This window comes from Malus domestica, chromosome 12, assembly GCF_042453785.1.
Source record: "Malus domestica chromosome 12, GDT2T_hap1".
In the NCBI taxonomy this organism is placed as follows: domain Eukaryota; kingdom Viridiplantae; phylum Streptophyta; class Magnoliopsida; order Rosales; family Rosaceae; genus Malus; species Malus domestica.
Window position 1 is genome coordinate 1,448,404 of NC_091672.1, and position 23,751 is coordinate 1,472,154.

Consider the following 23,751-nt stretch of genomic DNA (forward strand, 5'->3'; position numbering starts at 1 on the left):
AACTAAATTTTTTAATTTTTAATTTAAAAAATATAGTAACGTTCATAGAAATAAATTATCACATTAATTTTAGGAACTTCGATCAAAAATTGAAAACCAACAAGGTTTCAATCAAAGAATATTCATAGTTAGGGACCGCATCCAAAATCTCCCTTCCAAGAATCTAAAAAATTTATATATAGCCTTTGAATTAATAAAAAATAAACAATGTTCATAAAAATAAAAATAAAACAATATATGCACAAGAAATTCCAAATTTGGGTAGAAGACGTTGACAAGGAAGTGCTCAAATGTTTGTACACTTGCCACAAGCCATGGCACTTCTCTTACCACGAGGTGTGCGTAGATACCTATAGAACTAAACTAAGTGTTTTGTTTTATATTATTATTCAAAAGTTTATAGTTACAAAACTAATACCTTTGTCATTTACTTCAAACTATAATTTTATAATCTCTCTTGTCTCAATAATGTAGGATAATTGTATTCCATTTCATACATAATATGTGTTTGTACGTTATATACCGAAACTGCAGTCGTTTTCGTGGTTGTTAATTGATAGATAGTTGCCTAGCTAAAACGATAACTAAATAAAATTTGATGACCTTCTGAGGTGTCGAGGTGATATCATCAATCAATCAACAAACATTCCCATTTCTTTCTTGTAAATTTCATAATTCTTTTCATTTGTCATGAAATATTTAAAAGATTACCAATTTTTAAACAAAATTTACAAACAATGTGTTATCAGTAAAAAATAAGCACATTAATCAATATTTAAATAATAATTTAATCTTCAATTGCCATGTCATATGGTTTACAAAATATAGTTAAAATTGACGACTCTCTAGCATTGCCCTATTTAAAGTCCTTTGCTTTGAAGTAGTTAAGTGTGACTAAAGAAAAGAAATATTTTGGAATTTTGAGAGTACTATGTGTATGATTTAATTTGACTTCTTGGTCTAAATATCGGTTGCATGTTGATATTAGCCAGCCTAAGGAAAGTTAGTTAATTTAATACAAGTCAAGATTGGATTAACATGACCAAATTAATGTACCTTTTTATTTTTGTTTATCAACAATTGTTGTTTACAAAATTTAAACTCGAGATTTTCTCCAATAAAGTGGAGACTTTCATACTCCCAAATAATTATGGGTAACAAAGTAATATACTTGATTTGATTGAGCCTAAGTGTACACAAAGGCTAATCTGCATGGTTTCTCAAAAAGTTTGCAAATAATCATTAACTAATGACATTCGGTTTTCACTTCATCAAATGAGATCATACATTTAAATTTAATAGGCGACAATTAATTTGTTGTATTATTGGACAATAGAACATTAAAGTCAAAATTCTTTTTTAGAGCATGAATGGGGTAAAAATGTTTTAACAAAACTTTTGAAATGTCAATAGTCATGATCTTAATTAAGGCTACATTGTCCTCATAGGTTTGTTAGCAAACAAGCCACTACATATACACAAACCGCTTCTTTTAAATTGAAATGATATTTTTAAGGGGTGTGCTATCTACATACCCCATTTTACTTCTCACACACACCTTAATAATTTATATCTTCTTCAATTCATCCAATTCGACGGCCGAAAATTTAAAAGGTGTGTGAGAAGTAAAATGGGGTGTGTGGATATCACACCCCTATTTTTAATTTTGGGTGTTCATAGAGGTTTTAAGGTGCAATATTTCTTGCAGTTGTGGATTAGTTTGGTGGTTAGGATCTTCCTCTTCAATTCACTGTATTTTAAATTTAAATTAACTCCCTTCCTTTAGTGTAGGTTAATAGAAAATATTGCTTTTAATAAATAAAAACGCAATATTATTTAGTTATGTAAAAGTTGTCTTCACAATTACATAGTACGATAATAAATCATGAAAATTTTACTATACTTCCATACATGACAATCATTAAAAGAATCGTTAGCTGAATATAAGAGACTGAATTAAAATAATCAAAAACCTAACGATTAAGAATTTCAATTACGCATCACACCAACATACAAAAAAAACACCAGAAATCAACCCAACTCAGAAAACCAGATGACCGTCATGGGCAGCACCATGCACCCATTTGGAACCAGGTAGAGTCGCAACTTACAAGACAGTGGTATTTGTGTGTAAGTGACACCTTTTGAGACTAGGTGGGGGTTTGCCACTTTTGTAGCCAAATGGGGGCACCAAGTTCAGCCTTTGTTGAATAAAATGAAAGGCTTTGGGGCATCTCCATTTACTACAATGCTGCTTTTTTTTTTTTTTTTTTTTTTTTTTTACTATTGCCCTTTTTGCAAAGGAATTAATACATACAAAAAATGTGTGACAAACCCCCAAAACCACTATGAACTCAACTTCCATACCATAACAACCATCATAGAGTGCTTCAGTAATTGAGGCGAATTTCAGAACTCGTATTTTACTTAATTGATTTTGGATTCAATTTTTAGCATTGGTGAATCACATGATGATGACTAGGTGGAAGCTGAAATGCTTCTGTAAGTCTTTTCAGTCTTTAAAAATGTGAATTACCGTGACTTCACTACCAATATTCCCCTTAAATTAAAATAAAAATAAAAATAAAAAACTTCCATACCATACCAATATTCATCTGAAATATATTTTGAATGACCAGATGATCAAAAAAATGCATAATGACTCGTCGGGAATTTGATATTGACAATGAAGAATTAATGGATGAGCGTTTGTTTTTAATCTCTAACATTTGATGTCAAGTTCAATATTGTATGACCATAAACTTTCAGTCATCTGGTACCGACAGAACGAAGCTCTAATATTATTTAAATTCGACATGACTTGGTGGCCTATATGTGAATGATACATTTGCCGACAAGTTTACCTAACAAGTACTTGTGTTCGCAGATTTTTTTGAAAAGAACTCAGTCAACAGTGTAAGGAATATGTTAAGATGTTAACTTTAATTGCTACTTAATATTACAGTTTAATGATTTTTTTTTTTTACTTGTAAGTAAGAGATATTAAGCTCGATTTTTGCTAAAGACGAATTCGGAATTACATTATTACTAGCTCATTGTTAGGCTAAGTTTACTTTTTTTAATATAGATAATATTTTGTAAAAAATAAAAATAAAAATAAAATATCAACTTCAATTTGTTTTGCATCTTTTGTTTGGCTGCTAATTTTCATTTCAAACGAGCCGGATTGGATCACCTGTATACGTCGGAAATTGTGTATTTTGGGCTCCTTTTGATCTGGGTTTGAAGGACACCAAGGCCCAATTACTAGCCTTCATAGAAATTATGGGCTTATGCTGGATCTTGGCTGAGTTATCTTTTATTTTTATTTTTTTGTTTTATTAACTACTGGTATTAATTTTCAATAGCACTAGGGTTGAGTGAAATTAGTTTTTCAGAATGTCTTAGGTTTAAAATATGTTAATGACGAGTTAGATAACTAATTAATTTTGTGTCATCATACCTTTTACTCACCAACTTTACCGATAATGTAGTGTCATCGTACCCTTTACACTTGCTGAATATGTGCGTAATAAGCATTCGAGTTAGAAATCTTGTTGGGATATGGTGGAGAAGAACTCAACTCTAACAAAAAAAATTATTGGATTTGAGGTCGTGAATTCGAGCAAGTTTTTACCTTAATTCTAACTCATCTAATCAGTTGAGTTTCGATTGAGTTCGAGTTGATCAAACCCAAGTTACACCCCTATCTTAATTGGAGAATTATCTTGGGCTTATTTTTGTTGTTTATTTGGGCCTATGGGCGTATTATGAAAAAAAAAATCAGAAACCTCAGAAAAGCCATTTTATTCCTGCAACCGCATTTCCATCCCCAACCGCTCCACCGCGAAACTCCCATGCTCCTCCACGTCCAAATGGGTGGCGCCAGCAATCGTTTCTTCACCATCCTCTCCACCACCACCACCAGCCACCCTTTCCACCGCTTACCTTCTCTTCTCCGCCTCTCCCGCCAATACAAACCCCCACTCTTCCCCTCCTCCCTCTCTTTCCTTTCCCACCGTCACTCCCTCCCTTCCCGCCCCTCCTCCTCCGCCTCATCTTTCCCTCCCGGTTCCTCTCACCATTTCCATTCCCACTCCCCCGTTTCCTCCGCCTACCCTTCTTCTTCCACCGACTCCGCCACTTTCCCAGCCTCGCACCCCTGGCCCGAGTGGTCCCACCTCGTTAACTCTCTCTCCGCCGCCGGATACAACGGAGGCAACGGCCAAGATGAGTTCACAGCTGCGGTTCGGGATTTGCCCGAGGACTTTATGCGTGCCGCCAGTGTTTGCTTGGGGTTTGCTAGGCAAAGAGCTGGCCTTTTGAGGTAATGTTTTATATGCTTCTCTTTCAATCAGTAAAAGTCTTGAAATTTTTACCAATGTGAGCTTTCTTTAACTCTGCCAGGAATTGCGTGTGGTTTTCGATGCAGGTTGCTTTCGAGGCGAGATTTAGAGGTTGTGGTGGAGAATGGGACGCCATTTCTGTTCCAGAATGGCGATGTTTCGGCGAGGCGAATGAGATTGTTTCTCGGCCAAGGCAGTACCAATGTGAGCTTTCTTTAACTCTGTGAATGCTCTTTAATTTTTGTTTAAGTGAAATGGTTTGTTCACTGTTTTCGGTCTCGTTTGAGATTGCTTCTCTAGAAAGCATTTCTGCTCGTAAGCAATTATGCTTGAAGTTCTTTTGTTATAAACATGTCAAAATTCAATAATCCAAGTGCTTGAAGCAGCACTGAGCAGGTGCTTCTCTAGAAGCCACTTCTATGACCTAGAAGCGCTTTTTTAAGTTTTTCTGTGAAACATTGTTAGAAGCGCTTTTGGATGTTGGGAAACAAATTTATCCCCTCCAATAGCAATCCCAAACAGGCCTTTAATCAGATATACAACATACAAAATCTGTAGTCCAGTGTAGTCAAACAAACATTACTCCTACAGAAATCAAACTTAAATTATAGTTTTCTGTAACTTTTTCAAGCAAAATTTCAATACTGTGTCAATTGGATTCCTCAGCATATATAGATTTCCCTGAGTCAAGCACTATGCCAAAACCACCGGAAATAGGAATGTGTTCTGCAAAAGTACAAAAGCTAATGTTCTTTGGGAAAAATCTTTTTTATTTTGTTCTTTGAAGAGTACCTGTGCTATACGTATATGCTAATATACTGTTGAGCTGAAAATTTTTGGTGGACTGAAAGAAAGAGAAAAAAGAAAGGTTATATTGGTGATCTTGAAAACTTTCCATTTGGAAGCCCAATTGATTTTAACATTTATGTTAATTTTGATGTAAATATACTAAAGACCTTTATGGGTTTATCTCAAATTTTGTTTTTATGACTTCTGCAATGGCGTTCTAGGATTCATATAGCCGACCCCACTTAGTGGGAAAAGGCTTTGTTGTTGTTGATGACTTCTGCATGATTTAGATATCTTCTAATTCATCGGTTTTATATGAGATACACTTTCTTAGGTACATTTAAGTTACGTTCTACTAACCAATCGATTTTTATTTCGCATAATAGGCCTTGGACATTGATAAAGCACAAACGATTGATTTGATGAGATTTATATTGAGTTATGCTAGCAATCCTGTTTTTTCTTCAGAGAGAAACAATCTCTATAATAGAGAAATTGTTGAATCATCTGTTCGTACTCTGTTGAGTGAACTGGCCAAGCTCTGTTATAGTGTTCCAGATTCGAACTCTATTGGGTCAATGCAGAGTCGATCCTCTGATAACTTTGGAGAATCTGCTAGGCCTTTTGAAAAAACTATTGAAATGAAAAGAGGTGATTGGATTTGCCAGAGGTAGAGTCCTATTGGCTTATTCGTCAATTTCCATCTGTCTTCTTTTCTTTTGTTCCATGTTTATATGGCGTTCTGTTCATGAGCAGGTGTAATTTCATGAACTTTGCAAGAAATATGAAATGCCTTGAGTGCGAGGAGGCACGGCCAAAAAGGGAGCTGACTGGCAAGGAGTGGGAGTGTCCTCAGTGAGTTTTGCATTTTTATTTCATCTCTTTTTTGGGTTTTCTGATAATTTTTTTTCTTTTACTGATTAATTGATGATGAAATAACTTCTTTCTCAGATGTGATTTTTTTAACTATGGGAGAAACATGGTATGTTTGAGGTGTGATTGCAAGCGCCCTGGAGAGGTCTCACATGGTTCCACTAATGATGGTTTAGATATGGGATATGTAAATATGGGTGATAAAAGTCAGGCTAATATTGATAGCAGGCTGGCCGCTAATGAAGAGAAGGCACAGCGGTGGTTCAGTAAGATTTCTCAGCTAGACAGTACTTCAGACATGAGCAGCGCTGTATCTGATGAAGATTTTCCTGAAATAATGCCATTGAGAAAAGGAGTAAACAGATTTGTTGTGAGCACAAGGAAGACTCCATTAGAGAGGAGGCTGGCCAATGCTCAATACCAAAGAAACGTGGATAATGAGGGTAATTACCAAGGCAAGGATCTTCAACCTGGGAGTGTGAATAGGTCACTTGGTCGTACACCCAACAGGACTTTAGATGAAATTCTCGGCCGTGTTAATACAAGTACGAATCCCAGACAAAATGTTGGAACTGATACTCCCTCTTCTATATCAAGCTCAGTTTCCTCGGAATATGGACAACCTAGAGGGGGGAATTCCAATTATCCCCAATTTGTGCCATTACCCGCTGATTCGTTTGCCAAGAAACCTGAGAATTCTAGTGTGGAGGAGAGTATGCAGCTGTCTGAGAAGCCTCCGGAACAGGCTGGGAGCAAGGATGAAGAAAGAGACCAAGCTGAAAAATCTGAGAGATGGTTTAAGAGGGTTGCAGAGTTGCACGATGTTACCGATCTTGCAAGCGCAATTTCAGATGAGGACTTTCCTGAAATTATGCCGATGCGAAAAGGAGAGAATCGATTTGTTGTCAGCAAAAAGAAAGATCGGTCTTTGACTACTCCGGCATCCAAGAGACGTACAGCTACTGAACAACCTAACAATGGCAATTATGTTCCCTTCGTCCCATTCCCACCCGACTACTTTGCTAAAAAAAAGAACCAGCAGACAGATTTGACTAACAAGATTGCTGATGAATCAACTTCAACTACGATGCCAGATAACTCTTCAGACAGTTTGGTTGATGCTAGACCTCACGTGCAACTGGTGAAAAATCAGCAAAGCAATGTGCCAAGCTGGTATTCAGAAAATTCGGGACAAAATCAGTTCGGGGATTCTGCCCCAAGTTTTGCTAATTCTAGCTCATACGGCATGGATGGATTGAACATTGGATCTTCTGGGAAAGAGAAGTCTAACCAGACAGCAAGTTCAACAGGAAATTCACCGCAGCAATCCAATGATCAGAACATTAGACAGGGCTGGAGTGGGAAAAGCTTGGAGGGGTCAGCAGTGAAGGAACCCGATCCTTTAGACATGTCAGAGGAGGCGAAGGCAGAGAGATGGTTCAAGCGCGTTGCGCAGATAAAGGACATCTCAGAGCTGAGTCAGATTCCCGATGAAGATTTCCCGTCAATAATGCCAATGCGTAAAGGGGTGAATAGGTTTGTTGTCAGCAAGCGGAAAACGCCGTTGGAGAGGAGGTTGACATCTCCACAATACAGAAAAAATCTTCCTGTTGTAAGCTCTGATCCAGCAAAGGAAAGAGATAGTGACTGAGTATCACAAAAAAGACTTACACTTAGTTGTTTTTGGAAGATGAGATTATTGTTTTTTTTCTCATATTAATTTTTAATAATTGTATTTTTTGGGTTGCCTTCCAAACAGTGTATAAAGATATACATTTCTTCTGGTTATGCAGTTGCCTGGATTGGAGCTAAATACATTTTTCATGTTGAGTCATGGGACTAACGCTAGGTGAGGGTAATTTGGCAAATTGGATGGTTGGTTAGGTTTTAAAAGTTTATATGCATTTTTTTATACAATTTAAAGAAGCCAAATTACATAATGAACCAACAAGGTATTTATTTTATAATTAAGTGAGTTGAAAATGAGACATGTCACTTATTAACGAAAAATAATATGACAGGATCGTAAATTTAGTGGCAAAAATAAAGTTTAGGTGATTATATTCCGAAAAAAAAACTAAAAGCCACTTGTAGATCTGTTTATTAACTTTTAAAGTACTGATAATAATTTCTTTTATAATATGTGGGGCTAAAAAAGAAGTCTGAGATCATTTGTAAGTCTGTTTAGCCTCCAATAAGGCAAAATATTGAGCATAACCGTATCATTTCTCTGGTTATGTAATAAGAGAACAACAGAAAAAATATAGTAAAACGATCAAATGACAGGAATTTCTCGTCATTTACCTTTTCTTGTTTTTGTAAGGGAGTAATCTATGCACATGCTTTTTTACTTCTTCACACCTCTTCTAGCTATAACCTTTAATTCTCTTTTGATTTGTCTATCCAATAACTAAAAACAAAACAAAGGCCTACAAAAATAAAAAATGATGGGAAAAAATATCTCCTATTTGTATTATCCTTATGGCTTTTCGGCCGGCCATACCCGAACTACTAATCTAATTGCCTTTTTAATCAAAAAAGACGTGGCCAATCATTTACCATACTTGAAGTGGAACATTACTTGCATGTTAAAATTTGGAACATGTACTTTTAACAACAACCATGTCTTTTCTTCCACATCCAACTCAGCTCCCGATTTCTTCTCCACATGCCGCCTCAAATTTTCTCAGCAAAATGGAGAAATCCGACGACAACCCTCGTATCTGCCTTGAACTTCATCGTCTTCCTCGTCTTTGACTTTCTCGACACCTTTCTCTGCGTCGTTTACAGATACATTGACGAGTTGTTCGAAGGGCAGGAGGCCTCCAGCTGTTACTGCACAGACAAGGAAGAACAGGAGGCGAGGAGGAATGGCGATGGAGAAGAAGGTGAGGAACTTTCGCTTTCAGAGACATTGTACGAGAGGAAAAACGTTTTTAGGAAAATGGGGTTTCTTGGATTTGCGAAAAAATGGAGGAAAAGTAAAAGTGAAAATCCAGGAAAGGTAAAAAACCAGAAAAATAGGTGGTCGGACTGTGGATGTCAGTCTTGTGTTTCATGGACCAATGATGCTGCCCAGAAGCTTCACCTTGTCATTGGGGAGCCTGTGCCTTCTTCACAAGGTATTTTCATTTTTTTTTCCAGCTACAGTTTCATGACGGGAAATGATTTCCGCACTTTTTTTTTTCTAACTATTTCCGTCTTGATTTTTCTTTGACTTGTTCAATCCAAATGCTAGAATAAACAATGTTGTGCAAAGCGAGTGCGGAAATCATTTCTTTCTTTTTCTTTTTTTTTAATTTCAGAACTTTGTGGCTTTCTAAAGACTTGCTAATTTTATAGCTTGCGTATAAAGGAAAATTAAGAAATATTTATGCTTTGCTTTTTTGTCAGTTTTGGTAGTAACTTGTGTTAACTGTTCAATTGGATGGGAATGTCGTATTTTTTTGGTTGTCTCCAGAAAGTCAATCATGTTGAAATTTATGTAATAATGTGTTTTTAGACTTTCAGTTAGGTACTTCTCTTACATTTGGAGGAACAGAATTATTGACTTTACGATTTCTTTTCTTCTTGTTGTCGAAAGTACCTGTATTCGATTGGATGGAATCGGAGTAGGATTGATCCCTCCAAATTCTCCTCCTTCCCCTCCAATCCTCTCCTATTTGAACGGTGAAAGTAAGTCGCGTTAACATCTTGAGTTGATTTTATATAGAGAGAGAGAAAAGGAGGAAGGTGAGAGATGGGAGGGGAGGGGAGAGAATCGTGCTCCAATGGAATTTCATTTTCTTAGCACCAGAAAGTTAAATAATTTAGGGTAATAAGTTGGTTGTGTGCATGTTGAGATTAATCCTAAAGGACAACATTTTCAGATCAAGTTAGTGACAAATTATTAGGATGAATGTTCAATCACTACTATAAGGCCATTTAGATTGATAAACTCGGGTTTCAAAACTAGTTTTGATATTGAATGATCCGCTTTCTCCGTCTGAACTCCTTCCTTTTTTCGGCCTTTAGATTGAATAAATCACGGAAAAGTCGAGAAACAGAATTATGGCATAAGATAATTGCTCATATTGTTGCCATTTGATATTTGACAGCCCTCACTGATGAGGATTGCAGAGGAAAGCCACCGGAGAATGTGATATTCCTGCACGGGTTTCTTTGTTCTTCATCGTTTTGGACAGAAACCGTCTTCCCAAATCTTTCAGAACATGGGAAACGTAATTACAGATTGTTCGCCGTAGACCTGTTGGGATTTGGAAGAAGCCCAAAGCCAAGGGACTGTTTCTATACTTTGAAGGATCATTTAGAAATGATTGAGAAATCTGTGATTTGTCCATTCCAGTTGAACTCCTTCCATTTGGTTGCACACTCCATGGGTTGTTTAATAGCAATTGCTTTAGCTGCTAAGCACCCCGAATTAGTAAAATCAGTCACTCTTGTAGCACCTGTAAGTTCATGAATCCTTTAGTATACATACATTTCGTCTATTTTCTTTGTCATCTTTAGGGCTTGTTTGGAATTGTTTTTCGAGAAGCACTTCTTCTCATAAGGGCTAATGCTAGAAACTTTTTTTTAGCCTTTCTGGAAGGAGTCCCAGACAGACTTTTAGACATGCATGTTTGATTGAATTGTTATGTGGATTTATGATTTGTAGCCTTACTTCCCTTCTAAAGATGGAGATAGCTTAAGAGTGCTTGAAAAACTTGCTGCAAGGAAACTATGGCCACCGTTCGTGTTTGGAACGTCATTTATGTCATGGTATGAACACCTGGGTCGATGCGTCTGTTTTCTTGTATGCCGACACCACAGGACTTGGGAGACGATCACAAAGCTACTTACCCGGAGAAGGTAACTAAACCCTGAACCTTGAACCCTAAACCCTAGAAAAGAAGAAAAAAATACCGCAAAACGCACAATTTTCTTAGTTCCTTCTTCATTTGAAAAAAACATGTCATAGTAAGCTTGTGTTATGTTGCACATTGAAGAATGTTAAGTGGTTCCACTATTAATTGTCGTTAACCTCCTAACCCGTGACATTTCCTTGACAGGGATCTTCATTTTATGGCTGTGGACTTCACTAGGCACACCCACCATTCAGCTTGGCACACCATGCACAATGTGATATGTGGGGGAGCAAAGTTAATGGAAGGTTACTTGCAAGTTTTGAGCAAAGCTGGGGTTAAAATTTGTGTTATCCATGGTGATAGAGACAATGTTGTTCCTATGGAGTGCATCAACAACATTCAGATGGCGGCTCCTGACGCAGAGGTTGACATTGTCAAAAATACTAATCACAATTCTGTGATCTTTGGTAGAGAGCGGGATTTTACTCGGCATGTAGAACATATTTGGGAATCGAACTCAGGACGTTGAATGTATGATAAATGCTCTTAAGTATGAAGCATGAATTAGTTCTTTTGAATTTGCAAAAAAGAATAAACTACATAAAAATTCAAAAGTGAACCGAAGTTTGAAAATGTAGCTTTCTTATGTAGATTTCTTTCTTCTTCTTAGTTTAGAAGGGAGAGTTATTTCTTCTAGAAGGATCATGTGAACGATGTCGTTTCGTTCTTTAAAAGGTTGTTCGCGCGTGCTTCTTACCTTCACGGTGTTTACACGTTAATAAAAAATCAGGATTTAATTGCTATATTTATATCACTTAGAATATTCAGAAATAATTTATGCAAATCAAATTCATAATCTATTGCATCACAAGCATGAGCAATGATAAAAAAAGGTCGTACCCAGTGCACAAGGCTCCCGCTTTACGCAGGGTCTGGGAGAGGTGAATGTCGGCTAGCCTTACCCCCATTTATGGAGAGGCAATGATAGATTGAACATAAAACATTGGTTATAAAAACTTGGAACTAATCAAGGCAAATTGTAGACATTTTGTTCAAGACAATTTAAGACCCATTACCATATCTTTATAATAGTAACGCCTCAAAGCATAAAGTTTTAGCGAGTCACAATTGTATTGAAGTCTTTAATTCAGGTCTTTGTAGAGTAAGTCACTTTAATTCATTAACCAATAAATCAAGGATAATGCTATTCACACATTCATTTTTACCTCTCACACACTTGTTAATGTTTTGTGATTAATCTTCTTTAATTTATTTCATTCAACGGCCAAAAATTAAGAAGGATGTGTGAGAAGTAAAATGTTTAAATTTATTTAGGTTAAAAAGACAAAAAATTGCGTCATTTGACTCATGTCAATATAAATTTGAACAATCACATCTCATTGTGATTTGAATGAATTTAAATCACAATGAAAAACTAAGAAACATGTGTTCCCACATTTTTGCTGTCAGTTTGTGCTTGATACTAGCGGAAAACATGTTCCACTCATGGCACCACATGGTCCATATTTTGCCACCACTTGTAACATGTGCAACATTTCATATGGTATTAAATAAATGAACTTTAATGAAAAGTTTCTGCTACTGTTCATTTTAACGAAAAATCATATTTTTACACTAAAACGTTAATCCTGGTACTATTCACTTTACCCATTATTTTGTCCTTATCGTTAAAACTCAAAGTTTTCAAGCTATTTTCATTAGTTTTCCTATTAAATAAACTAGTAAAAGTGTTGGCACGATGTTACGTGTGTTTAACATGTTTTGGAAATACATATTCATAGTTATCAAAAGAATAACAACGTTATTTCCAAAAAAAAAAAAAAAGAATGACAGCGTTCAACTGCTCAGAAATGCCATGAGATTTATATACATATGTCCATAGTTATCGGAAAGTTGCCACTGCCCATTGGTTCAATGTTCACAAAGATTTTTCTTGGTCGTCTTTGGTCTTGCTTGTTGCGAATGAGCATCTTTCTCCCCGTCATCATGTTGTTAAAGTGGAATGGTTTCTGTAAGTACTTAACATGAAGAACTAAATTTGTTAATGTATTTAACTCACACCGAACTTCATCAAATAAACAGAAAAATGTTAACCATGTGTTTTCTTCATGGTCAGTTTGTGACAGGCGTTAGCCGATGAGGTTGGCAACTTGGCATGATAATTTGATATCGAACTCGTTGTTCACGGAGTTTAATATAAGACCTCCCATTTATAAGTAAAAAGAAAAATTACTAAACTGTAATACTAAGTACCAAAGTCAAGCATAATCTAGACTTTGAACTTTGTATTTTTAGATGGAGATAGGCTCAGATCCTCCAAAAAGTAAAGAGAGACTTGCATGCACCCGAGATCACGCTGGAGCCTCAAGAGAGGATTTACACGCACTTGATAATGAAATTGTGACGTTATCTCAGAGGTAATGAGGCGTTTTCATGTGTAAAGAAAATTGTGGTTTGTTCAGGGTCAGTTTGTGACGGGCGTTGGCTTCATATTTTGGAAAGCCAAGTACCATTTGAACCATTTGGAATTTATATGCAGTTCCCTAGTTGGCTACATCCAGAAGGCAATATTTGGAAGATTTTATTGGTTTTTTAGATAAAGTGGTATTTGAGATTGATATCTCTTCATTTTGGCCTCTGAAATTTAAAACAGATAGAAGCGGTCCCTGAGTTTGTCCACTGTCAATCATTTTGTAAAATTCAAAGACAAATCAATGGATTTTCAGTTTAAGAATCAAACCTAAACTGAGGTGAAAGTTCAGAGACGAAACTAAATTTTATTCTAAAACGAAAATATCACTGAACTAAGAGCTAGATCTATTAGACGCTCGAGTCATACTAACTAGATTGTCCAATTCTAAACTCAAAAAGCTTGTATAGTATTTCAAAAAGAGCAATGGTTCAAACCCTTTCATTCCATTTCTGTAATATCAATTCTACTCAACCGAGGAAAATAAAAAGTTGTTTATACTACAACAACAACAACAAAATCTTATCTCACTAAATGGGCTCAGCTATATGACTCCTAGAACGTCACTGCACTCGGTTTTGTTTCTACAAAATATAAAATAAAAAACCAAAAGAAAACGAAACCGTGAAAAAATTAATTGCCCAGAAGAATATTTGGACATCTCACTTGTTTAGTCTCCTTTGACATGCTGCCGCACAAGCATAAAGCCGAATGATGCAACGATGCCAACCAGATACCCAACAATTGCTCCATAACTCACACAAATAGGCCATTCCTGCAGAAGAGAATACCATATCTTCAGACCTCAACAGAAAAGGAGAACAAGCCAATAAAGTGGATGATCCGAATGATCGTACAGGTTACTCGGACATTCAACAACATAACAAATCATCTTCATTTTTCTGAAGAAACTAGAGAGAAATAAATATGGCAAAGGTGCTACTTTTGAGTACTCCCCAGAACAGATTGAACTCAATACACGGCAGTCTTTCAATTTTCTGAGAAACAGAAGGATTCCAAGATGGAACAACTTTATAGAAGTTTATACAATATGCGAACACTGCTGAAACATGGGCCACCAACCTATGTTGCATAATATGGGATATGATAAGTTGACATGGTTATACAATAAATCTCCAAAAAGTAGGATGCAGACACATAACACCCAATCTATTGATTCCAACCCATTGTTTGTGCATCACATTCTTCATTAATCAGCTATCATGAGTTATGCGACTCTTATACCCCAAGAACACTAGTCAAGAAAAGAAAACTGGTTCGACACACTGTCAGCCCAACATTATTGGCTCTCAAGATTGGACAATTTGGACGGTTCTCAGAAGACTGCCAAATTTTGCAATAATAGCTAATGGCATACATTACATCATCACCTAACCTATGGTGAATTAAAATGTTTTCTGACAGAACAGAAAAGTACATATCGATATTGATTATTGAACAGTTCAATTTCCAAATAAGTGCGATAGAAAGCACAGAAGAAGAAGATATACAATTTAAAGAGAAAGTTTCCACAAGAAGCGAATAAAGAAAGAAAACCAATCTTGCAAAAGAACTAAAAGCACAGTAATATAGTGGAAACAAGAAAAAGGATAAAGATATTACCTGCCATGGACGTTCCCAGTCAAGCGGCATTGGAAAAGCCCCAAACCAAGCACCAATAACAGCTCCATGTGCTGGTAGACAAATCATATAATCCACAGGTTCAATAAGCCTGCAAGTACAAGGTAGAACCGATAGCTAGTATAAGTTTAGAACACCTACATTCCCTGATGGAATCAAATTTCAGTATATATGTACTCTACCCAATCAAAGATTCAAATGATATGAACATGGCTAAAAATGAGAGGAAAGAAGCAAATGAGGATAGGAAACTTGCTTTGTAAATGCAAATATACGTTGCCAATCTGTCCATGATGAGCCAAATACAGATGCTGCAGGCGCAATCTGCCCAAAACACACAAATCGAGTTTTATAAGAAAGAGAATTAAACTATTTAATTCATGTACAAGTAAGAACTGCATTTCTTAAAGAAAAAATGTCATTAAAGGTTATTTCAAGAATGAGTGTCAGATATTAACAAGTAATATAGAATACTGGAATGAAGCTTAAAGAAAGTTGAAGAATTGCATCCAAGATACTATGAAAGTAGAAGTAAAAATTTTCTAAAACTTGGAAATGCAATGTAGAGGAAACTTACAGTGAACAATGACATTACAAGAGACCAGTTAATGGTCTTTGGTAGATACCTGTGTCAAAAAGGAAACAGGAAAAAATTACGACTGATTGTACTATAACTCAATCTATTAAAAGGTGAATCAGATCATTGGAACAGTTAATAACACATCTATTTCAGTAATTCTGAAAAACATGAATCCACAGTTGAGGTTGAATAGTTACCAAATCCTCGAGAAGTCAAACATAAACCTATCCACCATGACTAGTTTGACATTCTTTTGTCAACCAAAAAAAAAGAGCACATGCAAAGAAGTGATTTGAGTTCCAAAAAGGAAGGTGGATAGTGTACCTTATACAATGATGAAGTGACGGAATTCTAGTTTTGTTCATAGGAAGAAAGGGTGCAAATCTATCCCCTTCCAACCTCAACTTGTGACTTCTAGTTTCAGAATTACGGTAATTAATGAAATTGGCTATTGAGCACTTAGTTCACATACTGGATGCCAGCAGGTGCGCCCAACACTATTGCTCCTAAAGCATTTATCAGAGCCCCTACAGAACGGGTAAGACATAATTAATTGTTATAGTTTCTTGATGAATAGTATCACAAATTAGTTAAACAGTTTAAACTAAACCCTAGAATAATTAAAACAGAGTGGTGGCCATTTTTGTGCAACATAATAATGAAAATTCCTGAAATGGAGCTTCTTGGGTGACTGAAGCAGGACTAGAGATCACTAGTCGCAGCAATGAACTTGCATTTCTTTTGTCAGAATTTAATCTGAATCCATTAGAACCAAATAGCTAGCGTATTTAAACGTTATATACGACAATGCTTTTAGAACAGAGCAGAATCAGTGAAAAATATACACCAGAGCACAAGTGAAAAGTTGGATTACGGACTAACCAGCAGGAAGTCCTAGCAGGCCACGCCCTACCGCTTTGAAGTACTGTAAAATCACATCGAAGACTATAAGAGAAACTACAACAGACCAAAAGTCAAAAGGAAAGAAATAAATTCATGGAAGGCTTGTTGGGTTGCTGAGGAAACAGAAGACATCTCATTTTCCTATGCTTCCCCACATTTCACATCCGTTTCTCAGCTACCAAATAGAATAACAAAAGCATAACAACTTACAGAGCATCGTTCATGGTCCTTCCTATACCGGCTGTAAAGAAGAATCACAGCTGGGCATTCGAAAACCTTCAAGAGAAAAACAAAATCCCAGAACAAATAAAACAGAAGAACAATATAATCATAAAGAATTGAAAGAAAAAAAAAATCAATATTTTCGAGATTAAATCGAAAAGTCAGAGTATAGAAGAAGGTACCCACCCAGATCAAACGGAGAGTAAGAGAAGGATGGGAGGTGAGGCTGATGGAGTGGACATTGTGGGCCACCCAGAAAGCTACCGCCAATCCGAAGCCAGAAATCCAGTGGACCACCAGTGCCTCCGCCTTGGATATTGCTTTCGAGGAGGGTTTAGCGGCCATCTCTTTGTTCTTCTTCTGCTTCATTTGCTGCTTTTTGAAATAAGCTGCTTCTGCCAAAAGTAATCTGCTTTAATTGTTGGGTCGATTCGACTGTGTGCTGTGGTTGGAGAATATGAGAGATCTGAAGCAGAAGAAGAGGGAGAGTGGTGGTCAGGACAAGGTTGTCTCAGGATCCCATTCTTTTTTTTTTTTTTTTTTTGGTCAAATTGAACCCATTGGTTTTGGCTTATTAGCATTGTATCTGTCGTGGTCCATTATTATTGTTGGGCTATTCTTTCTTTTTGCACACGGAAAATTATGTTTATAATCGTCTCTGGACACCTTGTTTCTTTGCACCACCCTTCTCAATTTGTAGCCTATACAGCCCTAGGCAAAGAACGATTCTCAAAGGACCTCCATAGGCCTTTTTTCCACACCTCGGGTGGTCCCAGGATCACCCCAGTCCCTCTGGGGATCAGCCCCTAATCTACCTACAGGTTACCTTTGATTTGGTGGATGGGGGCCAGCCATGGTGTTTCAGCAAGAGAGAGAGATGAAGATTATGAAAAATGTCGCTGCACAGCCACTACCAGTGGCAAGGATGACGACCACTAAATTCAAGGAGCGCCATTTTGAGGTTGATGAACTCGCCAGCGACTGGTGGTGGTTATGCTGGCATAGCTTCTTCAACCTTTATTATAGCTATGCCGGCACAACCACCACCAGTCGCCCGCGAGTTCACCAACCTCAAAGCAGCCCTCTTTCAAACAATAATCTTTCCGGACGTTTCCCAATTCAAGTGCTCAGTTTAACTATTTCTCCAATGAATTTGGGTTGGTAATATTATTCTCATTCTACAACATAATATCAATTCTGGACAAAAACTAACAATGAGGCTTGGAAAAGCAGAAAATTACAACAAAACTACAAACTTCAATACCAAAATTTCCATGATAACAACGTAGAATTGAATGCACCGATTAACCTGGCAATCTAAAATTAACCCAACTCAAAAAACTAGAAAAATAAATAAATAAATAAATAACTTAAGGATGCCACAATCAAATTAAATTCTAAATTGGGAATAATTTTCTTGATAAACCCTAAAAATCAAGACTATTGAAGGCACAATTCAGACAAAATTACGACTTTCATTATAAACCAAACAAAATAATAATTGGGAGAATGATAAACAGCTCAATCAGCTAACGACGAAGAACCACTGAATCAGAGAGAGAGAGAGAGAGAGAGAGAGAGAGAGAGAGGAGAGAGAAGCTAACCTCGCCTGGTTTAGTGAGAGGGTGACAGAGTGAAATGAAATCGGAACTGGAGCGAATGCTTTTGCAGTTGCATCGAGAAGAAGAGGACCCATATGGCTTTGCGTGTGCGCGGAATCCGGGTATGGGCTTGGAGCGGGTTTGAATCCGGGCATGGTCTTGGAGCGGATTAGGTTACTCTTTTGTCTGTTTAACCTTTTCGTGAATGTCACCTGGTGAAGGTAGTTGATTTTGTTGTACATCTTCTCCCGATTCTTTTTGTGAGGAAGTTAAAGATTTTTAAATTATGTTGGTTCATCGTACACGTACGGTTAAAAATTATTTTATTTAAAATTAAATATAAATAATATCTGACGAAAATTAATCGCAAAATGTCTAATGAACAAATATGATTTAAAGATTCTCGAAATCCTCGTAAAGAAGATTCGGAGAGGATCCTTATTCATATTTGTAGGAATGACCCACCAACTTTACTTTATTTTGAATGTCACTATCAGTACTTTCTGTTTTGTTAGTATTTTCCGCATCCCGTAATACAAAATTTAAATAGTGAAATTTAATGACGCCATTCATTTAAATCAAAGATTTTCAAACATAACGAAGAAAAATACCACTACGCGTAATGCTACATAAAAAACAAGGCAAAATTTCACTAGGAAAAGACAACGAGAAATGTTAATTTGAGAAATAATATTTCTTTTATTATAAACAAACGATATTATCTACATTATGAAGAAGAGATGGACTTAGCCTCACAATGGAGTGGCAATAATGTGATTCAAATTTATTTTTAGTGAGAATCGAATTTAAGATCTTTCATTTACAAACAAAGAGAATATTATTAGGCCGTAAAATTCACCTTTGGCGAAAATCGAATCTAAAACATTTCATTTACAAATAAAGAGAATACTACTAGGCCTTTTTTTTTTAATTCAAAAATATATTTTACACTAAGAGGAGCGGGAAGTTCGGCTAAACCACACAATGAACAACCTAATTTGGTATCGAATTCATCATTAACGAGATTTAAACCTAAATTATCTCACTTACTAAGAAGAATACTATCATATCCGTAGTACTAAATGACCACTATGCCATTATTTGTTTTTTAAGAAATGTAGGTTTTAAGAATGGTTTCCATGGGCGCCCGGCGTCTGGGAGTCAGCATCGTTTGGTATACCAAGAAGAGATCCATCAGCCCACCATCAACGATTTCACCTACCTTATCAGCTAGTCAGCGACAGACACCCACTCCAATTTATATAGATAGGCAAATCGTCCACCTACCCACACTCTCTGCTACCCATTTTCCCACCATTCCCATTTCTTGATTGATATCTTCTGATAAAACCAAGAAGCAAGGTCTTTTTTTTTTTGCCCAGAACCCACGAAGAATATGGATTTCTTAGAGTCACTGGATCCCCAGATCCTTGTGGGTGCGGCTGTGGCTGTTGTTGTTATTGCGGCTGCTGCTTATCTCTTCTCCTCCAAGAAGCCCAAAGGTTTGAACTTTTTTTTTAATTGCCCTTTTTTTGTTTTCTTTCAATTTTTTTGTGATTAGTTGGTTTCAACTTTCAATCAGTGATGGGTTTACATGGTTTTGATCATAGTTATGGTTGATCATTCGAGTGTTGATGTTGGGTTATGAATATGTATGCTTTTTCTGTGATTTTTATCTGGATTGGATTTGGGGGAGTAGAAAAAGTTTGGTGTTTTGTGATGTCCTCTTTTGTGATATTTGTTTTAGTTGTAATGATCAATTGGGTAATCATATTTCGATTAAGATTGATGCTTGACGTTGCCACTGTCACTAGCACTACAGTGTAGTGGTATTTCTCCCCGCTTAAGTGGTGGTTTAAAGTTCGACTCACATAAATGACAAGTTCGATACCTAATTATTGCTACATGCTCATCCTGTGTGGCTTAGACAAAATTTCCGCCTAGAGTAGAATATTGTTGTATCGAAAAAAGTTTGATGCTTAGTTTTAAGGAAAAGGGTTCTCTGTTCCTTGCATGGTAACATACTTGGAGAGCAGAGATTTATGTTATCCAGTAGCATGGTTTATAAGGTAAGAGGATCACTTTTTTCTGGAAGACAATGGTGGACCAGAGCCTTAATCTTCAAATTCTTCTTTTTCCCTTTCTTCATCCTTTTGTTCATATACAAATCAAACATCGAAAATATCTGTTTGAAGAGTTTGAAAATGTTTTATCTTTAATTTCTGTTTTGTTTTGTTTGAAGAAATCCTGGATTTGACCATTTTGCTTCTAGTCCTTCTAATTCAGCTTTGAATATTGATTCGAGACAGATTTGGGTTCGGTTTTTGAATTGTTTTGTTTTTTTTTTTCCTTCTCGGTAGTCAAATTTCAGCTATTCAAGTTTCCTTCAGTACTTTGTGTGTTAACAAAGTAAGGTATACAAAACTGGGTGGACTCATTGTCTGTGTGGTTTATGCTAAAAATTGACCCAATAGAATCTGTAAAAATGCCTCACATCGTGGTGTATCTTTATAGTTTGCTTAGATCCGGAGAATTTCAAGGACTTCAAACTTGTCAAGCGCACACAGCTGAGCCACAATGTGGCAAAGTTTAAATTTGAACTTCCAACACCTACTGCAGTTTTAGGCCTTCCAATTGGACAGCACATAAGTTGCAGGTACGATTGATTCGGATTGGCTTTTTTGGTTTACTTTGTTTACTAAATGGTCATCCTTTTCTGAGACTTTTAGCTGTTGATAATTTGATAAATGATGGTTGATTCACTAAATGTTTGTTGGAAATTCTAATATATAAAGAGGAAGTTTGGATGATTTTTGTCTTGATTGTATCGTTGTAGCTTCTTATGTGATATACTTTGTCGAATAGGGGCAAGGATGGGCAAGGAGAAGAGATTATCAAACCATATACCCCAACTACCTTGGATTCTGATGTTGGATATTTTGAATTGGTTATAAAGGTAATTATCTATCAACAGTTGTAGGGAGATTCACTTGTACCTTCACTTTATTGAAACATGGAAATAGAGAAAATTATACATGAAGTTATTTTAAAAAAGGTATCATGTATTGGACATTTATTTGCATCAGATGTATCCTCAAGGAAGAATGTCACATCATTTCCGGGAGATGCGCGTTGGAGATCATCTTGCTGTCAAGGGACCGAAGGTACACATTTTTTTTGCTATTCAAATGTTTTTGGCACTTAAATCATATATTTCCTACATGCACTATTAATTTTTTTTCCCACCAAGTTGATCCCTGGAATTTTACTGTTACCAGGGGCGTTTCAAGTATCAACCTGGCCAAGTTAGAGCATTTGGGATGCTTGCTGGAGGGTCTGGAATCACTCCAATGTTCCAGGTATGTATTTATTACCACAAAAGAGTACAATATGTTCTTTCATTGCTCTCATTTTGGAGAATATTTTCATCTTCTCTGCATCCACTGTAGGTTGCAAGGGCAATATTAGAAAACCCAAAAGACAAAACGAAGGTGCACTTGATCTATGCCAATGTGACATATGAAGACATTCTTGTAAAGGTATCCTGCATTCCCCGTTGTATCATGTTTCATATTATCTTTGCATTGTCTACTTGTTATGTTTATTTGATAACTTATACTACCACTGGTTTGGCCCATTCTTTCACTAAGGAACCAACATATTGGGTCTTTATAAAATGCTAGCAGGATGGGTCTACTAATGCACTTTAATTTGATAGTTCTTAGTTGACTATGCAATTCCCACTTAGATAACCTGCCCTTGTTGAATAAGTAGCGAATTACATGCTCGGTCTGTATATAGTCTAGAAAGATGTTATTTGTTTCCGGCCCTGACATTGAACTGAGAAGTTGGAATTGTAGTATTTGCGAATTGCAGTTATGTAATTGGATCAAATTCCTTCTATTTGTTTGCAGGAAGAGTTGGATGGCCTTGCTAGTAACTACCCTGATCGCTTCAAGATTTACTACGTCTTGAATCAGGTTAGTGCCTTTCTCATGCAATATATTTTCGAACTATTTTTCTTCCCTTTGCTTTCTCCTGGTGTTTTTGAAAAAACTTATTATCTTTTAGTTTGCTACCAGAGCGCTATATCAAGCCAAAGTAAATTAAAATGCCATGAATTCCGTTTTGATTTTTACTGTTATGTGTGTTTTGAGAAGGATGGTCTTCAGCATTAATGTGAATGATATTCCAACTTTTACTGGTTTGAGATTTATAATAATAGAATTAGATAATCCACCCAAATACTACTACAAAGGTCTCCTCATGGAGCATGAAGTTACCATCTTCTGCTTCTGCGCTATTGTTTCGTTAATGTGAATGATATTCCGTCTCTTTTTGTTTCTGTGGACTCCTAATCCTTATGTTATATGCCATGACTGACGACCATTATTTTTTTTACTGCCTCTGTAAACTGTTACTTTTCAGCCTCCGGAAGTATGGGATGGTGGTGTTGGCTTTGTCTCAAAGGAAATGATTCAAGAGCACTTGCCTGCCCCAGCGCATGATATTCAGGCAAGTGAATTCAAAAGCTTGCAAACACGCGTTTCCATTGCTGCATTGTTAGATATGAAAAGTCGCTAGCATACTGTTATAAGCGAAGTGCTGACTTTGTTCTTGAAATCTGCAGATTCTGAGATGTGGTCCACCCCCGATGAACAAGGCCATGGCTGCTCACCTTGAAGCACTCGGATATGAACCGGAGATGCAGTTCCAGTTCTGATCCTTCCGTATGGTCTTCTACAAACGATGTAATCAGAGCTTTCGCGGGTTGAGCAAAGGAGTTCCAGTCGTTGGAACAAGTGAATTTAGCACATTCTTTGCTTTAAAGTGGAATGGAACTTTTTACACGGCAAATGTACTTGTTAAGTGGATTTCTTAGGTTCAAGAACGGATGTTGGATCTTGTTTCTGATGGTTTGGGATCGGAATTTTGGATTAATCCTGGGAATAAATTCACTTTACTACAAATTATAAACAACTCTTAAGCACCCTGCTTTAATCTTTTTTAAAATCCTTAAAAATCTCGATTGAATACACCTGGAAAGACTACCTAACAACTCCAAATCTTCTCGGAACTGCTTTAATTTTTGCTAAAATTCATAAATGGGGTCACTGTGGTTTGCGGTAATTGTTATTTTGGTTTCAATTGTCAATTTTACCCTTGTCATTTACTTCTGATACCAATCTAAATAAAATTGGTATCAGAAATAAACTGCGGTCGAATGTTCAATTTTCATCAGTTTGTACAACTTAGTGTTGACGCGAGCTTGACGTGCAAGAGTATTACAATTCTTTTGCTTCCAATCTCAATAAGTTGGAAGAATGCAAGATTAAGAAGCCTTAGAACGCCTAGTTATACGAATTGATGAAAACCATTAACAATTTTTGAGTAAACTACAAGTAACAATTTTTCACATTTGGCCTTCCAAGTTTTTAAACCTAGTTCCAATGAAGTT

The 23,751-nt window shown here is 36.5% G+C and overlaps 4 protein-coding genes across 5 annotated transcripts; 3 read left to right on the forward strand and 1 right to left on the reverse strand.

Moving 5' to 3' along the window:
* The first annotated feature begins 3,784 nt into the window (after nt 1–3,784).
* On the forward strand, nt 3,785–7,821 carry LOC103449368 (zinc finger protein VAR3, chloroplastic). Its single transcript, XM_017336594.3, has 5 exons — nt 3,785–4,327; nt 4,433–4,550; nt 5,522–5,805; nt 5,892–5,990; nt 6,087–7,821. The coding sequence occupies exons 1-5, from the start codon at nt 3,858–3,860 to the stop codon at nt 7,657–7,659; spliced, it is 2,544 nt and encodes an 847-aa protein (XP_017192083.2). The 5' UTR covers nt 3,785–3,857; the 3' UTR covers nt 7,660–7,821.
* Nucleotides 7,822–8,439: 618 nt separating this feature from the next.
* Nucleotides 8,440–11,474, forward strand: LOC103449367 (probable lysophospholipase BODYGUARD 4). Its single transcript, XM_008388681.4, has 4 exons — nt 8,440–9,130; nt 10,106–10,458; nt 10,666–10,859; nt 11,060–11,474. Exons 1-4 carry the CDS (start codon nt 8,677–8,679, stop codon nt 11,382–11,384), a joined length of 1,326 nt encoding a protein of 441 aa, XP_008386903.1. The 5' UTR covers nt 8,440–8,676; the 3' UTR covers nt 11,385–11,474.
* Nucleotides 11,475–13,773: 2,299 nt separating this feature from the next.
* Nucleotides 13,774–18,438, reverse strand: LOC103449366 (glycosylphosphatidylinositol anchor biosynthesis protein 11). Of its 2 annotated transcripts, none has more exons than XM_008388679.4 (9): nt 18,297–18,438; nt 16,879–17,158; nt 16,681–16,746; nt 16,450–16,492; nt 16,040–16,094; nt 15,565–15,613; nt 15,244–15,311; nt 14,970–15,078; nt 13,774–14,121 (listed from the first exon to the last, which is right to left on the reverse strand). In XM_008388679.4, the coding sequence occupies exons 2-9, from the start codon at nt 17,059–17,061 to the stop codon at nt 14,017–14,019; spliced, it is 678 nt and encodes a 225-aa protein (XP_008386901.3). In that variant the 5' UTR covers nt 17,062–17,158; nt 18,297–18,438; the 3' UTR covers nt 13,774–14,016. The 2 variants fall into 2 exon arrangements, with proteins under 2 accessions (XP_008386901.3, XP_008386902.3); XM_008388680.4 differs by having other exon boundaries at nt 16,879–17,087; nt 18,297–18,380.
* Nucleotides 18,439–19,386: 948 nt separating this feature from the next.
* Nucleotides 19,387–23,273, forward strand: LOC103449365 (NADH--cytochrome b5 reductase 1). The gene is made up of 9 exons (XM_008388677.4): nt 19,387–19,795; nt 20,808–20,949; nt 21,159–21,249; nt 21,380–21,457; nt 21,572–21,652; nt 21,743–21,832; nt 22,208–22,273; nt 22,722–22,808; nt 22,924–23,273. Exons 1-9 carry the CDS (start codon nt 19,690–19,692, stop codon nt 23,014–23,016), a joined length of 834 nt encoding a protein of 277 aa, XP_008386899.3. The 5' UTR covers nt 19,387–19,689; the 3' UTR covers nt 23,017–23,273.
* The last annotated feature ends 478 nt before the right edge of the window (nt 23,274–23,751 follow it).

What these genes read in the sequence shown, in the direction of transcription:
- LOC103449368 (XM_017336594.3), top strand. Translation starts at nt 3,858, where the DNA reads ATGCTCCTCCACGTCCAAATGGGTGGCGCCAGCAATCGTTTCTTCACC. An exon ending in TCGGCCAAGGCAGTACCAAT is followed by an intron (nt 4,551 to 5,521) that starts GTGAGCTTTCTT and finishes TTCGCATAATAG; the next exon opens with GCCTTGGACATTGATAAAGC. An exon ending in GGTGATTGGATTTGCCAGAG is followed by an intron (nt 5,806 to 5,891) that starts GTAGAGTCCTAT and finishes GTTCATGAGCAG; the next exon opens with GTGTAATTTCATGAACTTTG.
- LOC103449367 (XM_008388681.4), top strand. Translation starts at nt 8,677, where the DNA reads ATGCCGCCTCAAATTTTCTCAGCAAAATGGAGAAATCCGACGACAACC. An exon ending in CAGTCACTCTTGTAGCACCT is followed by an intron (nt 10,459 to 10,665) that starts GTAAGTTCATGA and finishes TATGATTTGTAG; the next exon opens with CCTTACTTCCCTTCTAAAGA. An exon ending in AAGCTACTTACCCGGAGAAG is followed by an intron (nt 10,860 to 11,059) that starts GTAACTAAACCC and finishes TTTCCTTGACAG; the next exon opens with GGATCTTCATTTTATGGCTG.
- LOC103449366 (XM_008388679.4), bottom strand. Translation starts at nt 17,061, where the DNA reads ATGAAGCAGAAGAAGAACAAAGAGATGGCCGCTAAACCCTCCTCGAAA. An exon ending in AGGACCATGAACGATGCTCT is followed by an intron (nt 16,493 to 16,680) that starts GTAAGTTGTTAT and finishes GTGATTTTACAG; the next exon opens with TACTTCAAAGCGGTAGGGCG. An exon ending in GGCGCACCTGCTGGCATCCA is followed by an intron (nt 15,614 to 16,039) that starts GTATGTGAACTA and finishes TTTTTGACACAG; the next exon opens with GTATCTACCAAAGACCATTA.
- LOC103449365 (XM_008388677.4), top strand. Translation starts at nt 19,690, where the DNA reads ATGGATTTCTTAGAGTCACTGGATCCCCAGATCCTTGTGGGTGCGGCT. An exon ending in ATTTTGAATTGGTTATAAAG is followed by an intron (nt 21,250 to 21,379) that starts GTAATTATCTAT and finishes TATTTGCATCAG; the next exon opens with ATGTATCCTCAAGGAAGAAT. An exon ending in CCCCAGCGCATGATATTCAG is followed by an intron (nt 22,809 to 22,923) that starts GCAAGTGAATTC and finishes TGAAATCTGCAG; the next exon opens with ATTCTGAGATGTGGTCCACC.